This window comes from Globicephala melas, chromosome 2 (genome assembly GCF_963455315.2).
Source record: "Globicephala melas chromosome 2, mGloMel1.2, whole genome shotgun sequence".
In the NCBI taxonomy this organism is placed as follows: domain Eukaryota; kingdom Metazoa; phylum Chordata; class Mammalia; order Artiodactyla; family Delphinidae; genus Globicephala; species Globicephala melas.
Genome location: NC_083315.2, coordinates 142,722,284 through 142,737,360, shown reverse-complemented (window position 1 = coordinate 142,737,360; position 15,077 = coordinate 142,722,284). Strand labels below are relative to the sequence as shown.

The 15,077-nt window shown below is 31.9% G+C and overlaps 1 protein-coding gene across 15 annotated transcripts in view; it reads right to left on the bottom strand.

Moving 5' to 3' along the window:
• The window catches only part of GPHN (gephyrin), a 623,627-nt gene that overhangs the window by 222,317 nt on the left and 386,233 nt on the right, over positions 1 to 15,077 (bottom strand). For 7 of the 15 annotated variants that reach the window (XM_060294925.1, XM_060294927.1, XM_060294926.2 and 4 more), the window contains 2 exons: positions 3,084 to 3,140; positions 794 to 865 (listed from right to left, as the gene is read on the bottom strand). The exons of 5 other annotated variants lie outside the window; for them this stretch is intronic. In XM_060294925.1, the coding sequence (XP_060150908.1) occupies positions 794 to 865; positions 3,084 to 3,140 (129 nt within the window). The remainder of the gene's footprint in view (positions 1 to 793; positions 866 to 3,083; positions 3,141 to 15,077) is intronic. 3 more of the 15 variants (XM_030855270.2, XM_030855276.2, XM_030855281.2) reach the window with 1 other exon arrangement.

Sequence of the window (15,077 nt, the reverse complement as noted above, 5' to 3'; positions counted from 1 at the left end):
GGAGAAGGACCAAGCATTCTGAGTCTGAACTATCAGTCACAAAAAATACAATTGTTAGTATGCCTATATGACGTATGTACAGTATTGAGTGGCTATAAGGTATTGTTCTCCTTCAGTGTTGTCCTGGGTATATTAGCCATTATCTCAAGTATTTGTAAGATGTTACATAATAGTGTTCATAGTGAAGATTCTTACTGCCTAATTTTCTTATTTTTAGACAAAAAATGATATCTTATAGTTATTCCCAAAGAGTCTGAGTTAAGAGACGTCTATTAACTCAGAATAGATGTATCTACTTGCCAGATTACCTATAATGAGACTCTAACACTGAATATCTTCCTTGACAACTGAAACTGAAACATCAAGGCTCTATCACTTGGATCCAGCCCATAATTTATAATCCTGCTGACACATCCAACAAGGGACAGAAGACACAGTAAATGGAAAAGCTCCAAATGAAGTCTCATAAAACGATCGTCAGAAAATTATACAATTGTATAAGAAACACAGATTTTGAAAAAAAGAAAAAGGTTTTAATTTGCACTGGAGCCAGAATGCTATTAAATCAAATGCAATGTTAGTGTGGCTTAAAGGTCTTCTATGCCGATTTAATCTTTCTTTCATAAATGTGAGCATGAAGCTGCAGTTAGAAAAAAAAGAAAGAGATAGGGAGAAAAGAGACAGAAAGTAAAAAAGATGGAGATGAGAGGACAAACCAATCAGATTTGGAATTACCAGTCAGCAGAAGTTTAGGTTAAAAAAAAAAAAAAAAAATCACCGGGTGAAATCGTACATTTACTCTGAGAGAGTATCCTTTCACATTGCCTTCTAGGTGATCTCTGAGCTCCTCCAGCTTTCGATGGAGCTACATGTAAACATCAGAAAATGAATTGAAAAAGCAACTTGGTCTCTTTTCAGTTTTCCTTTTTCCTTTTAAAAATAAATCATAGCATTATACATTTCTCACTGCCTTTGGCAAACATTTCAAAACATCAAAGATCTTTGTATAGCGCAAGAATACATGCTCAATAAACCGTGACTAGGAAGAGAATATTTTGTTTTAATTAAAGGCTCTTTTCTCCCCAAAGTGTTAGAGAAAATAAATACCTTAACTATCCTTATAAACCCCTAGAGATTCACTTTAAAATTTTCTATTTTGTAGAAATATGGAATAAAGACATTTAAAAATTATGAAATTTGCCTTTCCCAAACACACTTTTTGATTTAAGGCTGCATCCATATTCAAATAAACTGATTGAACCCTAAAATGTATATTTTGTTCTTATACATATTTATGTGTATACACATAATCACATTGTATATACACTTAAAAACAATAAACATACAATCACAACTTGAAGTTCTACACATCCAAAAGCTGAACTTCGAGATAAACACACGTGTACTCGCACACACAATCCAGTTTATAACAGATGGTGCTGCAGTATGGATGCCATTTTATCTCTATTTCACTATCAGTCATTTCCAAAAAGTTATGTCCATCTGCACCTTTTCACTTGAATCTGAGTCATAATCCATAGTCTCAACAATAATGGATTTATCTTCCCTTAAAAAAATTAAAATATGATACCTCACAGGTAGACAGTGAGGAATGCTACTGATATATCATCAAGATACATAAAGTCATATTTTTCTGACTAAATAATTTTAGCTTGCCTCGCTTCTGAATTAGGTATATAATAGACACTTCCCATCCCCTCTGATTATTCTTAGTGAAATAACAACAACAACAAAAATGCTACCCAGTATATAGCAGTGTTAGAGAACAGAGAAGATGGCTTGTTTGGAATAAAGGACACAAACATACAGACACACCCTCATCCATGTGCACTCATGTGTGTGCACACACAGATAAATAAACAACAACAAAAAAGTAAAATTAAGAAGGCAGAAGAGGCAAGGAGAGGAAAGAGTGCAGAAATCAGTGCTTCATAAATTGTTAAATGGAAATAAATTGGAGGTGTGTAAAATTTTAAAATGACTTAATATTAGCCTCAAAGTAGTTATTGAATTTTGGGACATCCCAGTACAGTGAATTATGTCATTTTGATTAATTTAGCAGTTACTATTGCTGTAAGGACAAATGGGACTGAGATAGAAGAAGTGGTTAATATTGAGGGAGATTTCTCTGCATATTTTTAAAATTCAGCAAATTTTCTAACTTGCATTTATAGTAGCAGCATTAAAAGTGATTAATTGGCTATGTCTATGTCTCTTAAGGGTGATAATTTAGTTACCTTTCATTGTGATTAAATGTTAGAGTATCGAATGCCCAAGATAAATTGACCAAATGGATATTTAACAACTACCAAATGGGACCATTAGATCAGAAATCTTTAAGTGGTGTATTTGTAGGTCACATACACAAATGGGCAAACATATATATATATATATATATATATATATATATATATATATATGTCAGTTTCTGTTGATTGTTATATAAACTTTTTAACTTTTAACAAATAAAACAAAGGGGATTAAGAGTGCTTACTATTAGCTATATGTGAGCCCCTATACTAGCTAGCATCATATGAAATTCCTTTTCTAATTCTTAAGATTATATATATATATATATATATATACATATATATAAAATATACATGTTATTAACTCATAATAATTATTTTCTGGAATGAACTACAAATGGTAATGACACTAAAATAACATTTAACAAAAAAAAGTAAAAAGGGCATATAACATTCTGAAAATAAATATTAGTTCTCTGTGTAACAGGAACTTAACACATAGTCAGTGACATCAATCAGAGGAACGGTTTACTCTAGAACCCCAAATTACAGGCACCCGTAATGAGGCAGTGCCCTTTTTATTGTTTGTGGTGCCACTCAAAGCTAGTTATTTGGCAGCTTGCCTTCAGCTGGTTGCTCTATGTGTAGCTGAAACAAAAAAAATATGACCCAACAGCCAATAAAAATATTAAAATAAAACAAAATGGGATGGTGAAAAATGGAAAAAGCCCCCTTCCTCCCACCACCCTCCAAAAAGGAAGAAGTGTAGGCTATAGACGAAATCTTGCCAAAAAATGTTAGAAACATATTTACTTTGAGGGATCCAACTCTACTAGCAACTCCTTTGCTTTCATCCGGCCGTCTAATTTGCTACAATGAGGGAAGATGGGTAAAAAAGACAGAATAAAGAAAAAGTGAACTTAAAAATTTTTCTAAACATTACTAAATAATACATGCAAAAACAACAATTGACTCTTTGAGATACATCTTAGGAGGCCAAGCCAAGGAGTTAACTAACCCAGAGGCTATATGACATGCTCTGCAGATAGGTTGGTCACTAGAATTCAGTCTTTGTTATGACACTATTCCTAAGATGAGGAAATGGGCACTTACTTTTGGTTATCTTGGGGACTTCTCATGAAGCAGTATCTGGAGTAGTGTTACATTTGCATTTGGCTTATGAAAAACAAAGAATTACAAATATACCTATGCAGAAAACTTTGTCTCCTTTAGTGTCTATTCCATTGTAATATCAGAAAACATCAGTGCTATGACTAGAAACATGAGTGTTCCTTAAGTGGAAAGATCAGTCCTGACAAGCATCATTCTTGACAGGTGACAGAACGAAGCTCCTCTGCTTGTTAACCCAAGCATTGAGGTTGTTCAGCTGTCACTGAGATTCCAATTAAACAACTGTGCTGCCCAACCAGAAAATTTTAATGCCAGACCAAAGTTAGATACATTTACTCCCTCAAAGTTTTCAGTTATTTTTTCCTTTTGGGTAAGATAGGAAAAAAAGAAAAGTAAAGCTGCTATTTTAAAAATTTGTTTCACCTCACTGTGTAAATGAGAAAAGGAAGATTCTAAACCCAATCTAATATACCTATTAGATTAGGTATAAATTAGAAATCCCTTTGCTTTTTAATAGAGCTGTAACAATAATATTTTGGTTAAAGAGGAAGTCAAACTAAAAAAGAGTAGGGGGGAGATTGGAAGGAAGTTTCAGACCAAGTGCTTTTACATTATGGATTCCTACATGTGCAGAATAACGGTCTCCATTCAGAGCAGCATAGCTCAAGTTAGTTGTGATTCTCTTGCTTGTATTAGGAGACAACTGATGAAGTATCATTGTGATGCCAAATTCCCAGTGTTAAAGTCCTCAGGAAAAATAAGAAATCTGACCGTGCTACAAAATTATAGTTTCTGGAGACAGGCTATAGATTGTCTTATCCCTTTTAGGACATCTCTGATAGCATAAGTAGATTGCTTAGGAATAATACTGAGAAAATTGGATTTTCACTTTGAAAAAAAGCATCTTGATCCATAAGAATTCTGTCAACTTTTGGTTTTATTTGATATAAATAGTTTTTACTAATTCTTCAACATTAATTAAATTTTGTACCCTAAAGATAATCACTGATTCTTATCCTTCTTGGTTGAACAGAGTTCTTAAATTTAGAAACAGTGGATACTAATTAGAATGGAAACAGTCTATAAGAAAGGGCCTCTGGATGGACAGTGAGTTCATATTATTTAGTCATTTTCTTATGCTATTTTCTTTGATTTCAGAGAACATCTTTATATCAAAAGCTATTTTCCATTTTAAATTGACACAATATCTTGATTATAAACAACATAGTTTTCTATAAAAAAATATAAAGTCTAATGTTTCATGCTGCTTTCTGAAAACTTTTAGAAACTGCATTGTTATATAGTAACAAGTGAACACCATTTTCTACATTATCTTTTATTTCTGGAAAGCTTAAAATTACATCAAGTCCAGCAACATGAGGTAGTTTCTTCAAGGTTACACAGGACATTAATGACAAATCTAAGACCACCACCATTCCTGGTTTCTACTTTAAAGCTGTATTCCCTTAATAGGCCTGGAAATAAATGGGTTGGAAAAAATCTGATGCTTATAATAGGATGTATATGTATACATGTCCCTGTGTGTCTGTTTGTCTATCTCATTTATGGAGGAAATTTTATGTTACCACATTAATGTATGAATGAAAGTTTTCCTAAATCATTTCAATTCCAAATGCAAGTGCAAGTACAAAAGCTTAAAGAATGAAATATAAGAAGAGAAAAGACAATCACCATTGAACTCTGAACATGAAAAACAGACTATATACCAATTTACACAAAGACTTTTAGGAGCAGACAGCTCATCTGTCAATGCTTGACACCAATTTTCTGTATTTAAATCTGATTTTGTGAATCCTTAACTATCGTAACAGGAAGACTTTAGAAAACCAATGTGGTTATCAAAGCCACAAGTGGTTGTAAATCAGGTGTCATGTGATTTTTTGTGGCTCCTGATATAGGTAATTATCCCTAATATTGAAAAACTTCAGAAAGAACATGAAAAAGATTTGTCACATATACTAAAATTTGAGTTGTAGAGAAAAGTCAAATCGATAGATTTTAAGACATAATGCTCTCATTTATGCTAGTCAACCCTTAATCACCAATTATGGAGTAGTATAAATAAAAGAAATTCACAGCTAATCCAGATACCTGATTACTATTTTTCTTTGATTGGAATTTAAAAGAAATCACAAAAGATTAGCATTTGAATAAAATGAACTTTACTCTTCATGATAATTATAAAAGCCTCACATTGTTAGCTAATTTTATACATATTTTTCTATGAGGCTATAAACATTCTGTATCAATAACTAAGAGAGGCTAAACTGCAAATGTTTATACTACATATAAGATCACTGCAATATAAATGAAGTTTGAGAATTGGATGTAAAGAATTGTAGGGATAACAGGTTGGTTGAGATTATTATTTTATAATAATGATATATGAAAACTAAAATGTTACCTGCAAAACAAAAAATATTATCACTAATGATTTTTGTACCCTGAAGAAATCCTTTTATAAATATTTTTACTGAGATTGTAAAGACATAAATCAGAGGATCAAAATCATTTCAATCTTCTATTCAGCCTCTCAGCCTAAATATATTTAACAAGATATCCATTAAAAATTGTCTGAAAAGGGCTTCCCTGGTGGTGCAGTGGTTGAGGGTCCGCCTGCTCATGCAGGGGATGCAGGTTCGTGCCCCGGTCTGGGAGGATCCCACATGCCGCGGAGCGGCTGGGCCCGTGAGCCATGGCTGCTGAGCCTGCGCGTCCGGAGCCTATGCTCTGCAACAGGAGAGGCCGCAACAGTGAAAGGCCCGCGTACCGCAAAAAAAAAAAAAGTAAAAAAAAAAAAAAAAAAAAAAAAAAAAAAATTGTCTGAAAAGATTGCACTATATCACCTGTTTTGCAACATTCTGGGAATATTTCTTCAGGAATTAATTACTGGGTAATCTATCCTCAGGAATTAATTACCAGGATGTGGTTACTAAAGTAGTGAAATGACTGCTATTTGTATTCACTTTTTTAAATAAGAGCTTGAATTTTAGATATATCATGCAACAAAAGAAATGGCCTGGGTGCTAACACAATACGGACTGTTGATTCCCTTTGATTTAGCTCAGTTCTCCAAAACTGAGCTCACTGTAAAATTATTTCCATTATTAACAAAGTAGAAAATTACTCCATCTCACCCTCATCTCTCTTGCCAATAATAAGTAGTTGTAAGTGTAATATTTTTTAAAGGCAAAAACAAGATTTTGGAGTAGAAATCCAACTTTGTATTGATTTTTGAAATAAAATATGAAACTTCAAGGAATTTTGGGGGTGTAGAAGCCACTTAAGGTAGGCACCCATATCGCTGGATGTATGCATTAACACATCTCTTTAGCTGCAAGATGTCTGGTGAAGAACTGTGAGAAAAGTTTAATATTTTGTGTGTTTGTTTTATTGGTGAGAGAACGCAGGTCTTAGAGGGGTCCATTAGCTTTTTGGAGACATATCAATAAAAAAAGCATAGCTTATATTAGATTCTCTGGCTCTCAGGTCTCTTCATTAAAATTGGGCTCTCATTATAGAATGACTAATGTAGATTTCCCCCTTTTCTCCCCTGATATATTTTGTATTGATTTAGATTAAGATTGTACAGATTAAAAAAAATTCTGTTTGTCCTAGGGATTGAATTGTTTTATTTTTAGAATTATCTAACTTACATTCAGAACTACCCTGAGAGACAGACATTTTTAATCCTATTATGCCAGTTTCTTTTTTAAAGTATGGGTATCAGTGACAGGAAAGAAAACTTTTTTTTTTAGAAATTGTTTCTCTTCCAACCAATATCACTCAGTACATATTGGTACAGCTATAGATTGCTTCTGGTAGTTGTGACTGGAGAAGGAGGTTTTTAAAAAAGTTTTACTTGAGAACTCAAAATTTAAACAAACTCTTGTAAATAAAGAAATTCTTGTGGGGATCCGGTTAATATTTCAATTCACTATATTTCAGCCCTTTCAGTAAAACTGGTGCTTCATTGTAAAACAATTCTGTTTCATTTGTGATTTATTAAGGCAAAGTAAAAAAGAGGAAAGAAAGAAATGAAAGTAAGAGAAGCAATAATTCTATAAGTGTGTCAGGAAAAAATAAACACTCTAATGCATTTCTGGAGAAAGGCAAACCAATAAAAGAATAGAGAAGTTCAAGGAAATATTGCAAAGAATAATGAAGAATTAAGTCAAAAATTAGAATCTTGGTAGCAAGTCACAGCTCTACCAACTGCCCCACCCACTTATGAAAAATTTTTATACTTAGGAGATCCTTTATTTTAAAGGCTCCGATTTCTAATGGTTTATTAACATTTCAAATAGTTATTTATATTTTATTGTACATTTATAATTTTGATCCCTAAGTTTCTATAATAGCTTTGATTCCAAAATAATACAGTCTATACAAAATTAGACTTTTAAGCAAGTTATTTCCTGCCCACTAGCCAGAGAATAATTCAATCCATGCTCTTTTTCCCCAAGTTTCGTATCTGTCTAAAAAGAAATAATGAAGCCCATCACAGGTATGGTATAAAAAATTTATTAGGCATTTTGAAATAGATAAGTTTTAATTAGTATGTTTTTAAGAATTATTTATTATTTGTGTAGGAGATAGAAAAAAGTTTATTTTCAAACTTCCATTGAAATACAATTTTCTATCCAGCAAGATTTAGAATGGCTTAGCCTGCATATAAAAATGCTCTGGTATAAACAGAGTTACAAACACAAACAAATAGTTAGCTTTATGAAGACTTGCCATAAATCTGAAAAGCAGGCAAAAGACATCCATCCTCGTCATTACCAGAACCTGTCTACATAACAAAACAAACCAAAAAAAACTTACACTTCTCTGGTTTAAAAAATAATATAGATTATAAAATAACCTGTAATTTAATCCCTATGCAATTTTGTTTACTACTTTTTTAAACTACATATTTTATTTTGAGCATTTTCCTTTGTCATTAAATATTCTTAAAGATATGATTTTTTAGGTTATATAAATAACTCATATATATACATATTATTATATAAGTTATTTAACCATAGACATTAAGGTTGGTTCTAATTTTTCATGAATATGAATAATGCTGTGATAAATAATCTTGTACATAAGTCTTTCATGTCCTCTTTGATAACTTCCATTGAAAAATTTCTGCAAATAATATGATTGGTTAAAACACAAAAAATGTTTTATATATATAGTTTGCTTGCAAGGTTATACAAATTTATATTCCTACTAGTGTGACTAGGAATATTCATGTCACTGCTCATTATAGCATGGATGATTATAATTTAAAAATAGTTACCAATTTGACTACAAAATTTTTAACAGATTTCTGTGAGGGTACATTTTTTTCCCCTATAAGATTAGAAGAGCTCTTTTAGGCTATCAAAGCTTTGATAGATTTGTTGTAATTTTTTTTTTTTCTTTTTCACATCTGCTCCGCCATAAGATCCTTGAGGTCATGGTTAGTAAGTCTTTGCATTGCTATATTCCCAAAACCTACTTGACCCAAAACCGATTCCCAAAAGTACTTGACATAATATGCACTAAAAATATTCACTGAATGAATTTCTGAATTAATGTGTGTTTTGTCTTTAATGAAAGTAGGATGAAAAGGGAGAGCAGATAATCCTGAAGTTTTGGGCAAGAAAATACATGGCCAATTTTAGAATATGTATCATTTAAAAATATAAAGATCTAGAAAATAATTTAGTTTGGTATATGTTGTCTATTAAAGTCATGAATGAGACATGGCCCGTTAACTATATAGATTTGAATAATGGCTATATCTAATCAATTCTGCTGGTGAAATAATGATGGCACAGATTACTTTTGTTGAGCTGCTTTTACACAAAACATACCCCACTTCTTTAAAAAGAAGTTTATAGGAATCAAAGATATTAAATTAACTGAAAGCTAGTATTCTTAATTTCACTATTCCTTGTATTTCTACAGTTCTCACTTCCCTGTCATCCTATAACTTAAACAAAATGCTAGTGAATACCAAGAGAAATCAATATTCCACTTAACAGAGACAAAGCTTGACCTAAATGAGAAAGATCTTAAATGAAGTCAGAACGTTTTCACTTCATAATCTTTAACTTTATGTAGTAGCATGAAATGCAAAAGCTGAAATAAATGTAAATTATTTTACATTAATTGGATATTAACATAATATCAGAGAGAAGGGCTAAAGAGAATGATAATATTTATTCAGTCAGTGTAGAGACTTATTGCAAAGGAACAGAATTATAGGTCTAGAAGGGACTTTAGAGGCTACCTAATTTAGTATCATGATGTTACAGATATAGAAACTGAGGTTTACTAGTTCTAACAAAGGTATAAAGTGGAAGACTAGGGCTGATACTCAATATTTGGTGCCTGATAGTGCAATACTTTTATATACTCAATACTGTTGACTTTTCAAACAACTTTGGATCCATAATTTTTTTAAATATCTGTCAGTAAATCTGTCAAAGGCAAATGCTAAAGACTGTTCCTTCCAGAATATCATTAAATTGAATTCATGAAGATGCAAAAATGATCTCTTCCTGATATCCATATGAATTATGGGAACCATGGGCCTAAAAGTTTGGCATATACTTTCAACAAAGGTAGAATTAATACAAGTTGCTAAGTTTAATTAAGAGAAGATTCTAAAACACTTCACTTCCAGAAGACTATCACAGAATTATATTTAAAACTAGGAAATAGGTAACAACTAAAATATGCAAAATAGGGACTGGTGAAAAAAACTATGCTATACCCACAAATTTGAATACTGAACAATAACTGATATTAATGTTGAAGAAGATAATTTAAAAACATGTAAATAAAGATGTACATGACATAGAAAGAATGTTACTAAATGAATGAGATAGGTTAAAATATAGTTTCATAACAATAGCTAACATTTAGTGATCGTTTCTTATATTTCAAACACTGTGGTAAGTGATGTATATGCATTTTAAAATTTAAACTTTACAACAACCCTATGAGGCAAATAGTATTATTATTTTTCATTTTACAGATGATTAAGGTTATAGAAGTGAAGTAACGTTCTGAAAGCCACACATTTAGTAAGTGGTAAAGCTGAGATTCATTGCCAAGCCTGGAGACTCTGGAACCAGAGCTCTTAATCACTGCCTTGCTATCATGATTCATTTATATAAAATATTTGAATGCATAGGAAAAAAACCCAGAATGATATAAGCAAAGTTTTAACAGTTGTTATTTATTAAAGGCAGTCTTACAGGAACTCTTTTTTTTTTTTTGCTTATATTAATTTTCTAAAATGAGCATGTATATTACTGTTTTTAAACTAAAAAAAAAAAAGACCATGCCACTTATAGACTGTCTAATCTATAAAACTGTTAACTCTATAGCTAATAATTTCTGGTTAGCTATATCTTCTCAGGCTAGCTAATCAAATTTCATTTGTAACTCAGATTCCAAAGTGGTGACTGTACACTTCACAGTTAAGTTATTCTTAGTTTCAATGATAAATATAATTCTGTGAGCATTAAATAATAAGAAAAGGATGGGGCGAATTCCATTTTCAATTTTCATTGTACATAAAGGTAGAGGGGACACTTAATCAGATGAATGAAAAACAGAAATCAATGTAAAGTCCTGTATATTTAGCAGAATGTCAAAGAACAACCATTTAAAATAATTTGTAAACTCAAAATTCATAGCTAAAATATATTATTACTATTTGATTTTAATTTTCTTCAAAGTGTCAACAACTAATTTACCATACTGGATAGTGTCTCTCCTGATAGAAATGATATGAAAACAATCCTTTTTTTGAAGTCTCAAAAATCTGTTTGCTATCAAACTAGAATAAATAGCAAAATAAATATGCTGTTATAAATGAGGAGAAACTAGACAATAATGAATGAGAGTGGAAATCAGTTACTCAAAAGTGTATAGGAGCCAGGCATTTAATGCAAATAAGTAAAGTCGGCTGGAGGGTATAAAGAATGTCAGCTGAGTACTGATATATGTCGTGCTGGCCCAGTAATGTCAATCTGATTTTTTTTTTTTTTTTGGTACGCGGGCCTCTCACTGTTGTGGCCTCTCCCATTGCAGAGCACAGGCTCCGGACGCGCAGGCTCAGCGGCCATGATTCACGGGCCCAGCCACTCCGCGGCATGTGGGATCTTCCCGGACTGGGGCACGAACCCGCGTCCCCTGCATCGGCAGGTGGACTCTCAACCACTGTGCCACCAGGGAAGCCCTACGCTTCAACTAACTTTTAATAGGCTACTAATTGAAAAATTTTGATGTAGTGTCAAAGAATATCCACAATTATAAGAAAATGTTATTAAGATAGTCCTTTCTTTTCTAACTACGGATCTGTGAGGTTGGATTTGTTTCTTCATATGCTTCAACCAAAATAACATATCACAACAGATTGAGTACAGAAGCAGATGTGAGAATCTACCTGCCTTCCATTAAACCAGACATCAAAATGAATGTGAAGAAAAAGTAAAACAGTGCCATCCTTTTTAGTAGATTTTAAAATTTTTGGAAAATATTATTTTTCCCATAGCAGTATTATTTATATTAACATAGAAAGGCCTTATTATTCTCATTTTGAAGCAAATAAATAAACTTTTAAAAAATTTCTAAGTTTTAATTTTCAGTGCAGTAAACATCACCAACTATAATTCACATAAACAAACTATTTGAGGTCCTTAATAATTTTTAAGTTTGTAAAGGGGTCCCGAGATCATTAAGTTTGAGAGCTGCTGGATCTGACCAATAACGTTGAGAATATTATTGCTCAATAACCAACGCCCCCATGGGACAGTTAACTTTGAACACAAAAAAACATATATTTTTATGTCCAGAGGATGTATTTTATTAAATTAATTAATGTTATTAATTCAGTTTTTCCCAACCTTTTTGGTGTTTGTTGACTCCACATGTAGAACCCATACATTTCTACAATGTCATTAACTGCTGAACAGTTGTTGATATACCATTGTTGACATGACTTCAGACAAAAGCAAAGAAACCTGATGTTTAGTGTAGTCTTACTGATTTTATTTAGGCTCTCAAAAATAGTGGAAAATCATTTGTAGTCCTCAGTTATTGCCTTGATCTAGGCTAGAATTTTAGAAATTTCATGACATTCTCCAGAGACCTGGGAACCAATGAACTAGCCATAGTACACAATCACTCTGATGTTCACAAAGGAAAGTGGTGATAATATGGAATAGTTTGTAAAAACTAACATCCTAGGAAAAAAATCTCAGAGAAAATATTACCCTGGATCAAATATTACTGGATCAAATAATGCCATTTTATATGTAAAGGAAATCACACTGCCTTTCAAACATACACATTAAAAACTTTGAGTTAAGAAAATATTCTTTAACCAGAGTAATATAAATTCTTTTGCTCAAAGGACAATAACAGAAGCCTAGAGAGAAGTCATAATTCTGCATTTTGTTTGAATATAAGATTAGACATTATTACTAATTATTAAACGAACACATACTACCTAAAGATATTTCAATATATACATTTAAATTATTTTATAAACTTCAGTTTAATTAGGGAGAATTTATATTTTCTTCTTAAGGGGAAAATAAAAGAACTTGCTGGTTAGTCTGGGCACAAAATTCTATTCTAACCTTTGAGGTACAAGGGAATATGTGACAAGAGATTACATTTATTCATTTATTTATTTTAGTCAAACTTCAGATGCTTAGGGAATAAAAGGAAAATTGAATTGGTCTTTGTAAAAAATTCTCTATTTTAGTAACATCTATAGGGAATGGTGAATTGATTGGAATTTTTTTCTTTTTTGTTCTGGTTATTATGCTCTACAACAAGCCTCTTGATTCTAATAGAGGTGCTGCTGCCTTTCATAATTGAAAATCAGAACTCATTTAAGTTGTGGACCATGCTCACTTTAAAACGCAGTTTGTTACAGAATTATTCTTTTAGCAAACCATTTTTGGGAGACTATCACCATTTTAGAACTTGAGTCCTCTAGATATTGCCCATTCATAGAATCTACATACTATTTGACTTTTTTGACTTAGGCACTAATTTACTTAGGGCAATGAAAGACTAAAATCCCAAGTTTGTTTTTAAAATATACTTCACTGTGTTCTCAAGCAAGAGAAGTGAAAATCAATTGTCATTTCAGTCAGATTTCATTAAAAGAAAATATCTGATATGAAAGGGAAACGACTTTCTCCATATACAGAAAAATATGTCATTTCAGCAAATAAATTTTTGCTGGAGACAATGTCATTCTATGAAGAACTGTTTAGAAAAGATAACACCTTGTTGTCCTTGTTAGATTGTGATGAGTGTACTGAAAAGGAAATCCAAACTTTGTATGTTTTACAGATCGTGTTCTCACTATAGCTGGAGAATCTTAAAGGATCAAAGCACAATCAAAGAACAATTATATTGCAGTGAGCATAAAAAACGTGAATTTAAAATAATGTTTAATATTACATTGTTGACCTCACAGGAATAGATGCATACATACAAATGGACAGAAAGTTTTCATCTTAAATCCTCCCCCATGATAAAAAGCTACAGAGGGAAAGGTTGGAACTGTTAGTTTTTAATCATAATTTGGTTATTTAACTCTTCTGTGTTTTCACAAAGACTAGGGTAAGTGTTTCTGATGGTTATTCCCAGAGTATTCTGTACTCCTGCTGATAAATCATAGCACTTATTATACTTTATTATAATTTATAGTTGCCTGTTTTATCTGTTTGTAAAGCCAAGAACAATGTTATTTGCTCACCACTGCTTTCCCAGAACCAGGCAAAGACTTATTTAATAGATTAATAACCCTGTTGGGGAGGCAAGGATTACCAGCTTCATCACAGACAAAAAGCTCAGAGAAGTTGAGCAAGTTGCTTATTGCAGTGTAGTAATTAAGTAGAGAAGTCAGCATTTGAATCCAGGTCGTCTATTATCAAGTCAAGTGCTCTTTCTAGTGCTCATCTTTTAAGACTGTATTGTATTTCCGATGTAAAGAAAACATATTCGCACATATATTTCTACACATGACAGACTGCATGCCTAATCTGAAACATGGAAGGGGTATTTCTATGGGGTTTGGCAAACAGTAATATGTACTAAATTATAAATATCCCATCTAAGATGCAGTAACAATAACAATGTCAAACTCAACTTGTGTTCTAATCTTGTGCTAAGATATCATTCCTGGGATGTCTCATACATATATTAGATTGAAAACATTCAAAACCAAAATGTATTAACCACTCTCCTTTGCTTTTTCTCTTTTATTCCTTAGTATAGTTAATAACATCATTTACCCATATCTCAAATTAGAAACCTGACTTTCTTTTTGATTTCTTCTCTGCCCTAAATTTTTATGCTATAAAATTAAAATAAAGAATTCATCTAGAACAGATTAATGTCCTAAAACCTACATCCTTGAAATTTGACTCAGCAGGCAAAGGCAAAAAAAAAAAAAAGTCATTATTTAAAATAAAAAAGAATTGATATCTGAAGTTGAATTTTGAAGTCACTGAATTAGGTTATTTATGTACTAATGAAGTTTTAGTCTGAGAGTTCTTGATTGGTGAATACTACCTGTAAGGTGGTCATTTCTGCTGAATATAATTCTCAAAACCTCCACCTGGCAAAAAAGCTTTTGTT